Raw genomic sequence first — 13230 nt, 5'->3', positions numbered from 1 at the left:
AACCCCGAGAGCAGACTGATAGAGGCCACAGCTCGGCCGGTAAATTGAAGTTGTGATAAAGACAATTCAACAAAACTCGGCAGAGACAGCTGCTCCTGAGGCCCTGAGGATGAACGATTTATTAAAACTACAACCAACAATCCCCTGTAGAAACGTATCAAAGACACACACCGACTGACTGTCAGATTGTGGATCCACTATCACAGCGTGGGGAATACAAAAAGCCAAACCGGTCTGGGACGCCTCAGTTCTCCATTCATCTCCATTTCTCCTTTTCTCTGTGTTTTTGCACAAAGGCACCCAGCCCTGATTCTAGAACTTTCTCGCACACAATGTGCCACCAGATCCACTCCAGTCGAGCGTTATCTGGGATAATACCCATGTGTTTCATATTTCAGTCAAATGGGCCGCCGCCCGACAGAAGCCTGAGAAAGCAAGTAGACCCCACGGAGTCTGACCACCTGGGCTTGTCAGAGGAACAGAGGACGCCTCTGTGCACTAGCCCTGTTTCCGTTCTGTTGTTAGCAGCAAATGGACACAGATGACACTTGATGACACTGATGATTACGTATATGCAGTAATTGTGGAGCTGTGTGGGTAAGGTCATGTGCTTCAGGGCGTATTCACCACCACACATGTATTCTCAAACGATGGCTAAGACTAAGAGGCCAGTGCACTCTGTCAGAATAGGGCTGTGTCAGAAAAATAGCACTACACGTATGTTGGGCTTTATTGTGTTACAGTAGTAAAAAGCACTATGCATATGTTGGGCTATATAGTATAAAAAAGCACTACGTATTGGGCTATGTTGTGTTACCCATATGGTGTGACACACTCCTGATGTACTGTATCGATAGCGATGATTTTGTACCAAAAAGCACTAAACGCATAAGAAACAAAAACATAAAAGGTCATGATTAGTTTAAAGGCTAAAGTAAGGAGACTATCTGATGCTTTTACTGGTTGTCTAGCATTTTTCTTCTAAAAAGAAATCAAATGCACTGAAACATGATTTGAAAGGGAATTATTCATTTTACCTTAAACATTTCTTTGGGCCTGAATTTGAAGTGTTTTTTTTGTTTTGTTTTTTTTAAATTGTGTGGCCCTGCCTTTGCTGTTCTACAGCGTTATAAAGCACTGCTGTTGGAGTGAGTGTGATGCATCTTCATTATTCAGAATCAACATATCAACAAATCAACTGTATCGACAGCATGGCTCAGAGGTCCACTTCCTCCAGTATTTCCCATACATTGACTTATTTGTGACGGCCCACCACAATATCAACATTGACCACCACACAATGATTTTCCAGGTTGTACTAAATTGTGCTTAAATCTGGTTAGCATCATAACCACGCTGTGCTAATTTGTTAAAAACTGTTGTATTCAAGTTAATTCTGCAAACCAACCACCACAAATGGAATTCAATTCTGTGGGAAACACTGTTCTCTCAGAACCAGAACCAGCCACGATTTACCGGATCAGGACCAAATCAGGGCCAAATCTGGACCAGAACCTGGCCAAGCAACGATTGAGTTTTCTGGACATACACAAAATATACAAATATCTTGCAATGACCCCTCCCAGGTTCGGTATAACCAAAGGAGTATGAGAGCCTGTGTATCAGTCCTCCGATCAGTGTGTCATCGTCATATCCAGCAATAATTTGACAATCTGGTGAAAACAAACATTTGTCAACAATATTACCAACCGACGGCGAAATGCCATTTTGAGTTATTTAGATTAGAGCAGCTACAAGGAAATGTCAGACACTGATTAGGACAGCTGTTAGTTGTCACCAAGTGACATCGCTTCACAATAACGCTGTGCCACCTCCAGTTACTCAGAGAGCTCCATCTCCGCGGTTCTCCGTCTCCCTCCAGATATGGGTGAGAGAAAGTGGACAGGGCTGGGCTGCGAAGGCGCTGAGTCCATATCTGGCCTACTTGCCCCTTGAAAGCAGCGAGAACAACTCAGTGAGTTTGTATGTTCATACTACTACTACGCCTTCACAGAGTAGCCTCCCACCATGCTACAACACTACGCCTTCACAGAGTAGCCTCCCACCATGCTACGACAATACGCCTTCACAGAGTAGCCTCCCACCATGCTACAACACTACACCTTCACAGAGTAGCCTCCCACCATGCTACAATACATTTGAAACAGTAGCAGTTCAGCTTAGCTCTCACCTCAGCAAAGCCTAAGATGAAGAAGCCACAGTTTCACAAACATCTGTTTCACAAACAACAGTTTCACAAACAACAGTTTCATAAACAACAGTTTCACAAACATCTGGCACTCTTCGCCCTGTTCACTGAGCCGTCTGATATTAGGGCTGCTCAATTATGGCCAAAATCATTAGCGTGATTATTTTGTTCAATATTGAGATCACATTTATTTAACACGATTTATCAGTGATTTTGGAACTGCTATCCATTATCCATTATGTTTACATTATTATATTGGATTTGAAATATAATTCAACAGAAACAAAATACATACAAAAAGATAATGCACAAGACAAAAGGAGAGCATTGTTATGAAACTGAATGTAACAAAATAATCATTATATTTCAATTATGTAGTTTTCATAATCTTTGGAAGCCATAATCACGATTAATCGATTAATTTGATTGCACAGCCGTAAATGATGTACTGTATGTGTTGCACTGATGATCAGTCAATATCTAACATAAGAATGCACACAATGTTTTCTCTGTAAGTCCTATAGATTACCATATCTACATCTCTCAGTGTAAACAGGGAGTTTGCTTGACAATGGCAGGACCATAAGGAGGCGGATGGACACTGGCACAGTATTTGTAGGACATGTTTGTTGCTGAGTCTAGTGATTTGTTTTGATTGAAGATGGAAATTGGCATGTTGCAACCGCTCTCGAGCCCTGAGCTAAAAACCTCAAAAAGACATTAACAATTTGTTCTCTCTTTCCAAAGGCTAAGCACAGATGAACACAAAGATAAAAGTAAGGCTTCCTGCTCTTTTCCCGAATCAAAGGAATATGTTCAGCTATTTTAGGATCAGAAAAAGCTATGCCTTAAGACCCCTCAGAACGAGCGATACTACACACACACAAACACAAAGCCCTAGTTTCTGCTCTCCTGCAGATTCCAAAACAGAATATTCAAAAACAGCTGCACAGTCTGATAATAGCGTGACTACCTGGATGTAAGCCAGTACATGGACGCTGCTCGGGTCAGTAAGCCAGTGCATGGACGCTGCTCGGGTCAGTAATGTATTTACCAACGACTGAATGACTGAACATTGAATAAATGCATTATTGACATTCCAATCAGTTAATTAAACAGGTTTGATATGCTATTCAGCTTTAACTGTGATGTGTAAGATATATGCGTCAGTATATATATATATATATACTGGCAGCTTAAAGATGAAGCCAGTGACTTATCTAAACTTCGAGCTCCAACAGTTGCCCATTGCCTGTCTGTGCTCCTGAGCAACGTGTTGATTGGCTGGAATGACTTACTGTTTGTGGAATTGGAAAAGTCTAATCCACTATGTCTGTTTCCAACAAACAGCACCAGGACCGGAGCATTTTTATTTTTATTGCTCATTAAATGGACAGTTTAAGGACCATAAGCTGAATTCGACTGTTTATGGTCAAAAAAGGATTTTGACAAAAAAAATAATATTATAGTCATGCACAGCAAAATGTAATCCATCCTCTCTACTACAGCATGCTTAATCAGCAGGAATCAGGAGAGCCGCTTCCTTTTGACCACAATGGCTCACATGGTTCTCTGGTATGATATTTTCATAAAGGACAAAGACAATCTATACCGAATAGCTCACAATTAACTGCACACAGCTCTCATGCAGTCGACACAAAAGGGTTCAAAGCAAAGGATGCTGTTCAAAATCTTGGTGTATTAATTGACAGTGATGTAAATTTCAACAGCCACATGAAAGCAATAACTAAATCAGCTTTCAGACACGCTTGAGCAGTACACACCTTCTCAACCTCTCAGGTCTCAGGACAAAAACCTGTTAGTAAAACCTGCTGTTAGAACTAAACGTGGTGAAGCTTTGGGACCAACTGTAGCCAGTTTTAAATTTAGACCTTAAAAAAGACCAAACTTTTCTCAGATGCCTTCTGAGTCACAAATGCTGAATCTATCTTTACTTATTCTACCTTGTGTATTTTATTTTGTCTTTTTAATTATTCTTTATTTTAAAGGATTTTACATTGTGCGTTTTATGTTTTCTTTTTTATTATGATCTTTACTTTTTATCCTGTGACAACCACTTTTGCAATAAACCAGATTTTAAATAAAAAAATCAATGGTAAAGAAATTAGTCAATTTTATAGGGAAACTGTTTATCATTTCATTATATCATTCTGGTTGTTTTCTCGATAATTCAGATTTGTTTATGATATTAGCCGTCCTACACAACTGGACATTTTCAGTAACACCAACCTAAAAGCAACATCTGCAAACATTCTACAAACTTTGAAATAAAATTAATTCACTAGTTCGCCCGTCAACATGATTGCTACAGTATACTGAGTGTATAAGCTAAGCGCGTGTTTGGCATGGTAGCTGGCCGTGGTCCTGGAATGCCTGAAGCGGAGATCGCAATAGAGCGATGGCCGCTTGCACCCCCTGTGTGAGGAGGATGCGTAACTGGACTATCAGTGAAATGGAGGAGGAGGGGGAGGAGGAGGAGGAGGAGTAGGGGGAGGAGGAGGGATAATTTTGCGAGCGTACAGTTGTGTAGGACAGTAAATATAAAAAAAAAAAACAGATCAAAATTTAAAAAAATCATAATGATACAATGAGATACAATGAGATTATAAATATGAAAAAAAACAGATTCAAATGATGATCATTTAAAACAATCATAAATGAGATCATCAGTACACTCCCTATATGATCGACCTGATGATTTCCATCTTATGAACTTATTACTTTCAACTTATTGAACATATTTTGTTACAATACTGATTTATTACAAAACCATTTTTGCAACAGACCAGATTTGTAATAATTTTATATAAAAGTTCATAGAATGATTGCAGATGATTGTTTTAGGATGTTACTGACTATTTACAGCTGTGTAGGACAGTTAATATCATAAACAAATCTAAATTATCGAGAAAACAACCATAACGATAAAATGAGATGATGATTCCCTGTTTTATCAACTAGTGATTTCCAACTGACTTCTTTACCAATGAACATATTTTATTACAATTCTGGTTTATTACAAAACTGGTTGGAAACACATTTTGCAACCAGTTGTGCAATAAAGGAGAATTGTAATAAAATATGTAATAACTGTATTGCACTTGTGGTAGTTGTTGCAAAACTGTTGGTCACAGGGTTGCTGCTATTTAAATAAACTTGACTTGCTGAGCCGGTTTCTGCTGTATACGAACAGAGCTGTGGGAGCTGAGGGACATTAGCATGCATGGGGGGAGGTGCAGGAGGTTGGCGGGAGACGGCCGAGAGGCCTAACGGAGAACATGGCTCCGCCGCCTCACTGAGGCGTGACCTCATGCGACCTTTTCACTCCACTCGCTATAAACAGAACGAAAAAAAATCTGACGGGTGATTGAAAAGTACAGCAGACCCTTGGCAGCCGAGAGGGATAGTGAGCCAGCGTTTGTACACACACACACAAATGGAAACACAAATGCAGACATACACGCACACACATACGCACACACGCACAAACACACTCGCACAGTCGCACACACACACACACAAACACACACGCACACACACACATGCACACACACACACACACACACACACACACACAGACGCAGACACACATGCAGACATACACGCACACACACACACACACACACACACACAAACACGCACGCACACACACACAGACACACACGCAGACATCCATACACGCACACACATACACACACACACACAAACACACTCACACAGTCGCACACACACGCACACACGCCGGTAGGCTTCTATAAATATATATATATATATTTATTATGATGCATGTATCTGTATATTCATCTATTCTCACCGTTGTCTTTGCCCTACAAGCTGACCAAACATTATCTGGAATGGTCTGCTGTATGTGTGTGTGTGTGTGTGTGTGTGTGTGTGTGTGTGTGTGTGTGTGCGTGTGTGTGTGTGTGTGTGTGTGAGAGAGCCAGTCCAACACCTCTGTGATGAGATGCAGTAGAACATGCCTGTGCTGTGTAGGGGATGGGGATGGGCAGTGCAGAGGTCAGACATGATTGACAGGCAAAAACAGCCAATCCTCTCACAGACAGGTGGGAGCCATCTTATCAAGGTAAGTGTAACCAGATCAGTCACTTGCACATATCATTGCATCAGAAGAGACCATCATGAGCTACACAACAAAACAAGACACAACAGACAGGACCAATGTGTTTCAGTCCACACACACACGCGCGCGCGCGCACACACATGCATGCACGCGCACACACACACACACACACACACACACACACACACACACACACACACACACACACACACACACAATACAGGACAGGACAGGCAGGATCATTGGGTCCACAGAGCAAGTAAAACATCTCTTAGCAGAGAGGATATTTCCACTTGATGAACAGATTTGGAGGTGAATCAGACGATGCTCTTGAGCATGTGCGTGCGGTGTGTGTGTGTGTGGTGTGTGTATGCTGTCCTCTGGGCTCTGGACACTTGAGGTGTCAAGGCTGATTGGAGCTCTGTGCAGCTCCTCGCTAAGCAGTTAGCTCACATGCACAGAGAGTAGGACTAGCCCAACTTGGACACTGCTGGTCTCACACTGCCCTCTCCTCTCCCCACACACTGCCCTCTCCTCTCCCCACACACTGTCCTCTCCTCTCCCCACACACTGCCCTCTCCCCTCCCCACACACTGCCCTCTCCTCTCCCCACACACTGCCCTCTCCTCTCCCCACACACTCTAGCCATTAATCATGTCTGTGCACAGCGACCGGGGCCGTGTGGTTAAGCAGTGGTCAGTTAAACTCCCTTCCTCTCTCTATCTCTCCCTTTCTCGCTCCTCACTCTCTCCTCCCTCCCTCCCTCTCTCTCTCTCTCTCTCTCTCTCTCTCTCTCTCTCTCTCTCTCTCTCTCTCTCTATGTCCATGTCTATTGCTATCCTCCCTTCCCTCTTTTTTGTCCTCTCCCTCTCTTCGACTCCCCTCTTCCGTTCGCCCCTCCCTCTGTCCCTCCGTCCCTCCCTCCATCTCTCCATCTCTCCGTCTGCTCCTCAGGGGGTGCCTGCTCTCTGATACTCATATGCAATGTGCTCTGTGAGGCCGGCATTTTATTCTCATCTGCCTTTTGCGCGAGCGATCGAGCAAGCTCACTCACACACACTCACACACACTCACACTCACACACACTCACACACTCACACACACTCACACACACTCAGACACTGTGGGATGTGAGCCAGCCGCAGCAATCACACCTCCTGGGGTGTCAGAGCCGAGCCCCCCCCCCCCCCTCTCTTAAAGCCAGAAGAGAAGGAGAACACAGCCCCTCCTGTTGTGCTTGTGAGCGCAGAGGGGTGGAATATGCCACCTTGGGGGAGTGCAAACACAAACGCAGCCTAAACATGACACAGGCAGACGACGGAGAAGGAGAAACAGAAGAACAGAATGGGCTTGAAGTGCAGAAGAGTTAAAAGAGCTCTAAAGCTCCAGCCTGCCGTGCAAAAGAGTTAAAAGAGCTCTAAAGCTCCAGCCTGCCGTGCAAAAGAGTTAAGAGAGCTCTAAAGCTCCAGCCTGCGCTGGTTTAACATGTGAACATTCCTTTTGACACTGTCGCTGGTTTAACATGTGAACATTCCTTTTGACACTGTCGCTGGTTTAACATGTGAACATTCCTTTTGACACTGTCGCTGGTTTAACATGTGAACATTCCTTTTGACACTGTCGCTGGTTTAACATGTGAACATTCCTTTTGACACTGTCGCTGGTTTAACATCTGAACATTCCTTTTGACACTGTCGCTGGTGAAACACTCGTTTTGCTCCATTCCCGTACGGAGGGGCGCGTCCACGCCGGCAGGCAGACCCGTCAACGGCAGCAGCAGCTAAATACTTCATGGAGTGTGTGGGCCAGGGACTGGGTCAGGCGCACAGCACTCTCCCCAGCGTGCTCATTACACATGCAGGTGGCCCATGTGACAGCAGCAGGCTAGGCAGAGAAGCAGGACTACTGTACAGCAAAGGCTTACAACACAGCGCTGCCACTCACAAACATGGCTCCACTACATCCAGCAAGCCATATGGACCCACACACAGACCCCCCCCCACACACACACATACACACACACACACACACACACACATACATACACTACACACACACACACACACACACACACACACACACCTTGTGACTGCCTCTATGTGTGTTGCGGACCAAGAGGCCGGTCGATGCAGCTCAGTCATGGTGTGTGTGTGTGTGTGTAGGTGTAGTGTGTGTGTGTGTGTGTGTGTGTAGGTGTAGTGTCCGTGTGTGTGTGTGTAGGTGTAGTGTGTGTGTGTGTGTGTGTGTAAGTGTAGTGTGTGTGTGTGTGTAGCTGTAGTGTGTGTGTGTGTGTGTGTAGGTGTAGTGTGTGTAGCTGTAGTGTGTGTGTGTGTGTGTGTAGGTGTAGTGTGTGTAGCTGTAGTGTGTGTGTGTGTGTGTGTGTAGGTGTAGTGTGTGTGTGTGTGTAGGTGTAGTGTGTGTGTGTGGGGGGGGGGAGTCGATGCAGCTCAGTCATGGTGAGGGACGGCACCCAAATGTGCTCTGTTTCACACACTTCAGTCTGAATATATCTCTCTTTCTCTCTGTTTCTCTCTCTGTCCCTCTCTCTCTCTCTCCCCCTATTTCTCTCTCTCCCTCTCTCTTACCGTTTCTCTCTCTCTCGCTCACCATTTCTCTCTCTCTCACTCACTCTCTTTCCCTCTCTCTCACCATTTCTCTCTCTCTCACCATTTCTCTCTCTCTCTCACCCTTTCTCTCTCTCTCTTTCTCACTCTCTCTCTCGTTCTCTTTCTCTTCCTTTCTCTTTCTCTCACACAACAGCTTCTAAAGGCCTCTCTAGGGCAGTAAATGACCTCAGGTGCTGCTAACCTCCCACCATGCCGAGGCACCAGACTGATCCTTGCTGAGGCTCCTTAAAAATATTTTTGTTTGCAGTAACAGCCAAAAAAAATTAACAATGGGTCGGTAGGTAGGTCGATATTTTTTTTTTTCAAGATTCAAAGTAAAAAAAAAAAGTACAATTTTGGTCATGGTGATTATGTAGGAATGAATTTACACAAATGTGCATATCGTGACGTAACTGACTGGGTCTTCAACCCGTGCCTTCAGGCGCACCATTGCAAACCTCATTCTGATGCAGGTTATATAGACCAGCCTTTCTCAAACTTATTTGACCTGAGGCCCGGTCATGGCAGACTTTGGGGTCATAGGGCTCATCTACATGTACCCAGAAAGAAGGCTACAATAGCTCTTGGCCACGTTATATTGAAATTTGACTATACAATACTCAATGCTATACAGTGTATTATACAGTCTCTGCTCTGTTTCTAAGGAAGTTCCAAAAAACAACGTCGTTCTATTAAATTTCGTTAAATAAATAAATAGCCTTCCAACAGGTTGAAACGGAGCTTTGATACCAACGTTATCGATTAGTTTCAGTTTCTCTCGCGCAGACGCGCATTGAATGAATGCTCATACCACCACTTAATTGTAGGGCTCCATGTTTAATGACATCGATAGCAGAAACGTTTGTTTTATTTTTTCGTCGATCCGCGGTTTCTTGATCAACTGCGCAGCAAATTGTCAAATGAAGCACCGGGCCAAATTTCACTCCACGACTCCGCGGACCAGCAGTCTCCATGTTGCGGACCCATATTTTGAGAAATGCTAAATAGACCACAACCAATTTCAATACTCCGACACGGTCACCGTTAGACTAGGGGGGGAGAAGGGATGATACAAGATCTGGCCACAGTTCTTCCAGAACTTCGTGCCAAGTAAAAGCATTATCAGTTTGTGTGAATGAAACGTAGGCCATAGTGTGATAGGTGCGTAAAACCAATGTTGTAGAGATTAGTTTTATTTAAGTGAGCCACGTTTGCATGTAGGCAATTTTATATTCACAATACTTGGGCCTACTAAAAGAAATATTATTTTATTGCATTTGTATTGGTTGTTTAGAGTAAAAAAAAAAACAATCGGTCGGTATTAATGCAAGTTTACAACCGGCAAGTCGGTCGGACTAAAAGGGGAAAAAAATAAATATGTGGGTCGGTTCTAAATTGACAGGGTCGGTCGGGTTACGGCAAACGAAAATATTTTTAAGGACGGCCTGACGAAGGGGGAAAGTAATGAGGGAGTGCAAGTGCAGAGGATGCGATGGCTGGCTGGACCGCAGGACGGAGGTGGCCATGATTCAAGACAAGTGTCTCTTATGAGAGAGTCAGAAGGGGATTTATAAGCAAACGGACTGAGCCTGGACTAGCCTGGACTGGCCTTGACTAATCCTGGACTAGCCTGGACTAGCCTGCGGTCTGTGAGCATACGGACTGAGCCTGGACTAGCTTGGACTGGCCTGGACTAGCCTGGACTGAGCCTGGACTGGCCTGCGGTCTGTGACCCAGAGGGGAGAGGACAAAATAATGAAACAGCAGTCCCAGCCATCATGTAGTCTGACAACGCAGTGAAGCCAGCAGCCTTGTTTCCATCACATGAAAGAGACAGCTCCCCTAATCTTGATGGGGGATTTAATTAGACTAAAATTTAAGAGGCCTGGAGTTTAATCTTCAATTGCTTTTGAAGATAAAAGGACTGTAAAGTTGAACGATGTCTTTGATAGGCCTGTCGGCTGCTGGGGATCCTCCGCTGCACAAGGTCCTTCCTCCCCAGCTGCCCGCTAGCCGCCGGCCACACGGGTTTAATGAACCGCACGTTTATGGCTCTGTTGCTGTTTACAAACTGCACGAAAGCACTGCGGGCACTGAGAATACAAAACCATATATTATTCATAAATGGCCATACCAGGGCAAGTCTCCGCCAACTTCCTCTCAAAGACCGCGGTCCATGCCTCCTGGACAGAACCCTCGGTATTTACATTTCACTGGAACTACAGCCTTGACTAAGACTGGGGTCACTTAGAATGCAGAGAGTGTGGAGTGGAGTGTGAGGAGGGGGGTTGGTAAGCTGGGTCCAAATCATGAGGTGTATGTTTTTGAGACATGCTCAAGAGCACCTGCCTTTCTCATATACTGTATAATGTCGGCTAGACACTCACCATGGGTTTCTAAGAAAAATCTATTTTTATGAAATAAAGATTTCTGACTAGGACTGATACATGATGTGCACTGATGGCTTTTTGATGGCAATAACACACATTACAGGTTGGTGGAAACCCGACCTATTCATGTACACTGCCTCTGAGATGGCCCAAACATAACCTCAGCCCAGCTCAGAGTGCCGACCTTATTCTTGCTTCTATACTTCTGACAGCCTCCGAAACACTCGTTTCCATTCGTGGCTTGTCAGCTGAACTCAAACGGCCTTCGCCTTGATGCCTTTTGGGTTCGAATATGCAGAGCAGAAGTTCTTCAGATCGAACATTAAAAGATGAATCAGGTAAAAGCAGTGTGTAATTGTACAGCGATCACATAACCCATTAAAACAGTATAACGACCAGTACTTTATTAGCCTGCCTCACACGTGTACGTAAGACGGCATAACTGTCTCTCCGTCGTATCTACATCGAATGCATACCCCGTTTGTCAATTGAACCGGAGGACGCGTGTTTTCTCCCACTGCCTTGAGACGTTACGATAGGAAAAGGCAGGGATGTTTCCTCCTCAATCCCGCCAAATGTATTGCGGACATTATTACCACACTGTTTCATTAGGACTGGTGTGCCCTGACTTTCCACATAATGAAGAGGAATTAAATTCTGACAGGTACAGCAACGACCACAAATCAAAAGCACGCCGACTAAAAGCACAAGCTATGTCTGCAGTTTTCCTGTGTAAAACTGACGGTACCGTCGCGTAGCCTACATGTGGAGGGTCAGTTGGAAGCAGTGTGCACGGGGTAATGATATCTTACCTAACGTGAAGTACGGGAGTGCAGTGTTGTCCAGATCATCCAGTACAGATATTCTTCCAGGCAGGTCAGTCCGCACAAACAACATTAGTCGGGATTCCCCTCCGGCCACGTTTCCCGAGCCACCACCGGTGAAACTGAACTCGTTCTCCCTGAGCACAGGCAGGGTAGATACGGTCACGGTTTTAACTTCACACGGGCTTTCCGTGCCGGTCTCTTTATCCCGGTCCTCATCATGCACGGCTCCTTTTCGGTTTCCTCCAGCCGCCGCGGTCCCCGACACAAACAGCCCCAGAAGGAGAAACAGTTTGGATATTCGCGTTGCCATCACTTTCTCCACTCGCTGCTCTAGTGCATTGAGTGTGGAACACAGAAGATGCTGCCTCGTTTATACCGCCGTCTTCTGCACCGGGGACGCGGACGTCCAGGAGGCGGCAGTGCAGGTGAAGGCGGTTGATCGTTCTAATATCCCCCCTTTTCTGCTTCCGAATAGTACGACTTCAAGTCGTAGGAATTTAGTCAGAGTGCGAATAAGCGTTACAACAAGTCAATGAACAGACACACTGGAGTATTGTCACTTTACTTTTTTATTACTCTCTGACTGAGCTCTGAGCATTAGTATCCTATTCGTGTACAGAGGTTCAGTAGCATCCCTCTCTCTCTCTCTCTCTCTCTCTCTCTCTCTCTCTCTGTGCCGCTATTAGTTTATTCACAGGATCTACCTATTAGAGGAATGCATAAAGACGTGTTTGGGGGAAGGAGAATAATGCCTATAATTATATACAGTCCCCAGGAACTCATTTCCTTCTCTCCGGTCAATACTGACCGCTATTGGAGCAGTTTCTCTATCACTGGCTTATTTATATGTCACTGCCTATACAAGCTTTTATTGTCCTTGGGAGAAAAGACAACTTAAAATTCAGCCCCTAGGCTGTTTGTGGTTTAGACTAAATGTTACATTAGACTTGCTCCCATCCTTATCAATCACGGTGCCCTTGAACTGAATTCCAGTGCTGTCTGAAGCTGCCATCTGCTTGTCGATACACCTCAAATATCGGTGAACACAGATGCTGCCTCTGTTAGAGCACCTTTCCCCCGGGCCTTGACACAC

At 44.7% G+C, this 13230-nt stretch overlaps 1 protein-coding gene across 1 annotated transcript in view; it reads right to left on the bottom strand.

Annotated features, from left to right (window-relative positions):
• The window catches only part of LOC121679669 (astrotactin-2-like), a 542058-nt gene extending 529547 nt beyond the window's left edge, over nucleotides 1-12511 (bottom strand). Inside the window, exon 1 of the mRNA XM_042058566.1 lies at nucleotides 12123-12511. Within this exon, the coding sequence (XP_041914500.1) occupies nucleotides 12123-12447 (325 nt within the window). The 5' untranslated portion in view covers nucleotides 12448-12511. The remainder of the gene's footprint in view (nucleotides 1-12122) is intronic.
• Nucleotides 12512-13230: the final 719 nt, after the last annotated feature.

Source organism: Alosa sapidissima, chromosome 13 (assembly GCF_018492685.1).
Source record: "Alosa sapidissima isolate fAloSap1 chromosome 13, fAloSap1.pri, whole genome shotgun sequence".
In the NCBI taxonomy this organism is placed as follows: domain Eukaryota; kingdom Metazoa; phylum Chordata; class Actinopteri; order Clupeiformes; family Clupeidae; genus Alosa; species Alosa sapidissima.
Note: the sequence above shows the minus strand (reverse complement) of the source record. Positions and strands in the feature narration are given on the sequence as shown.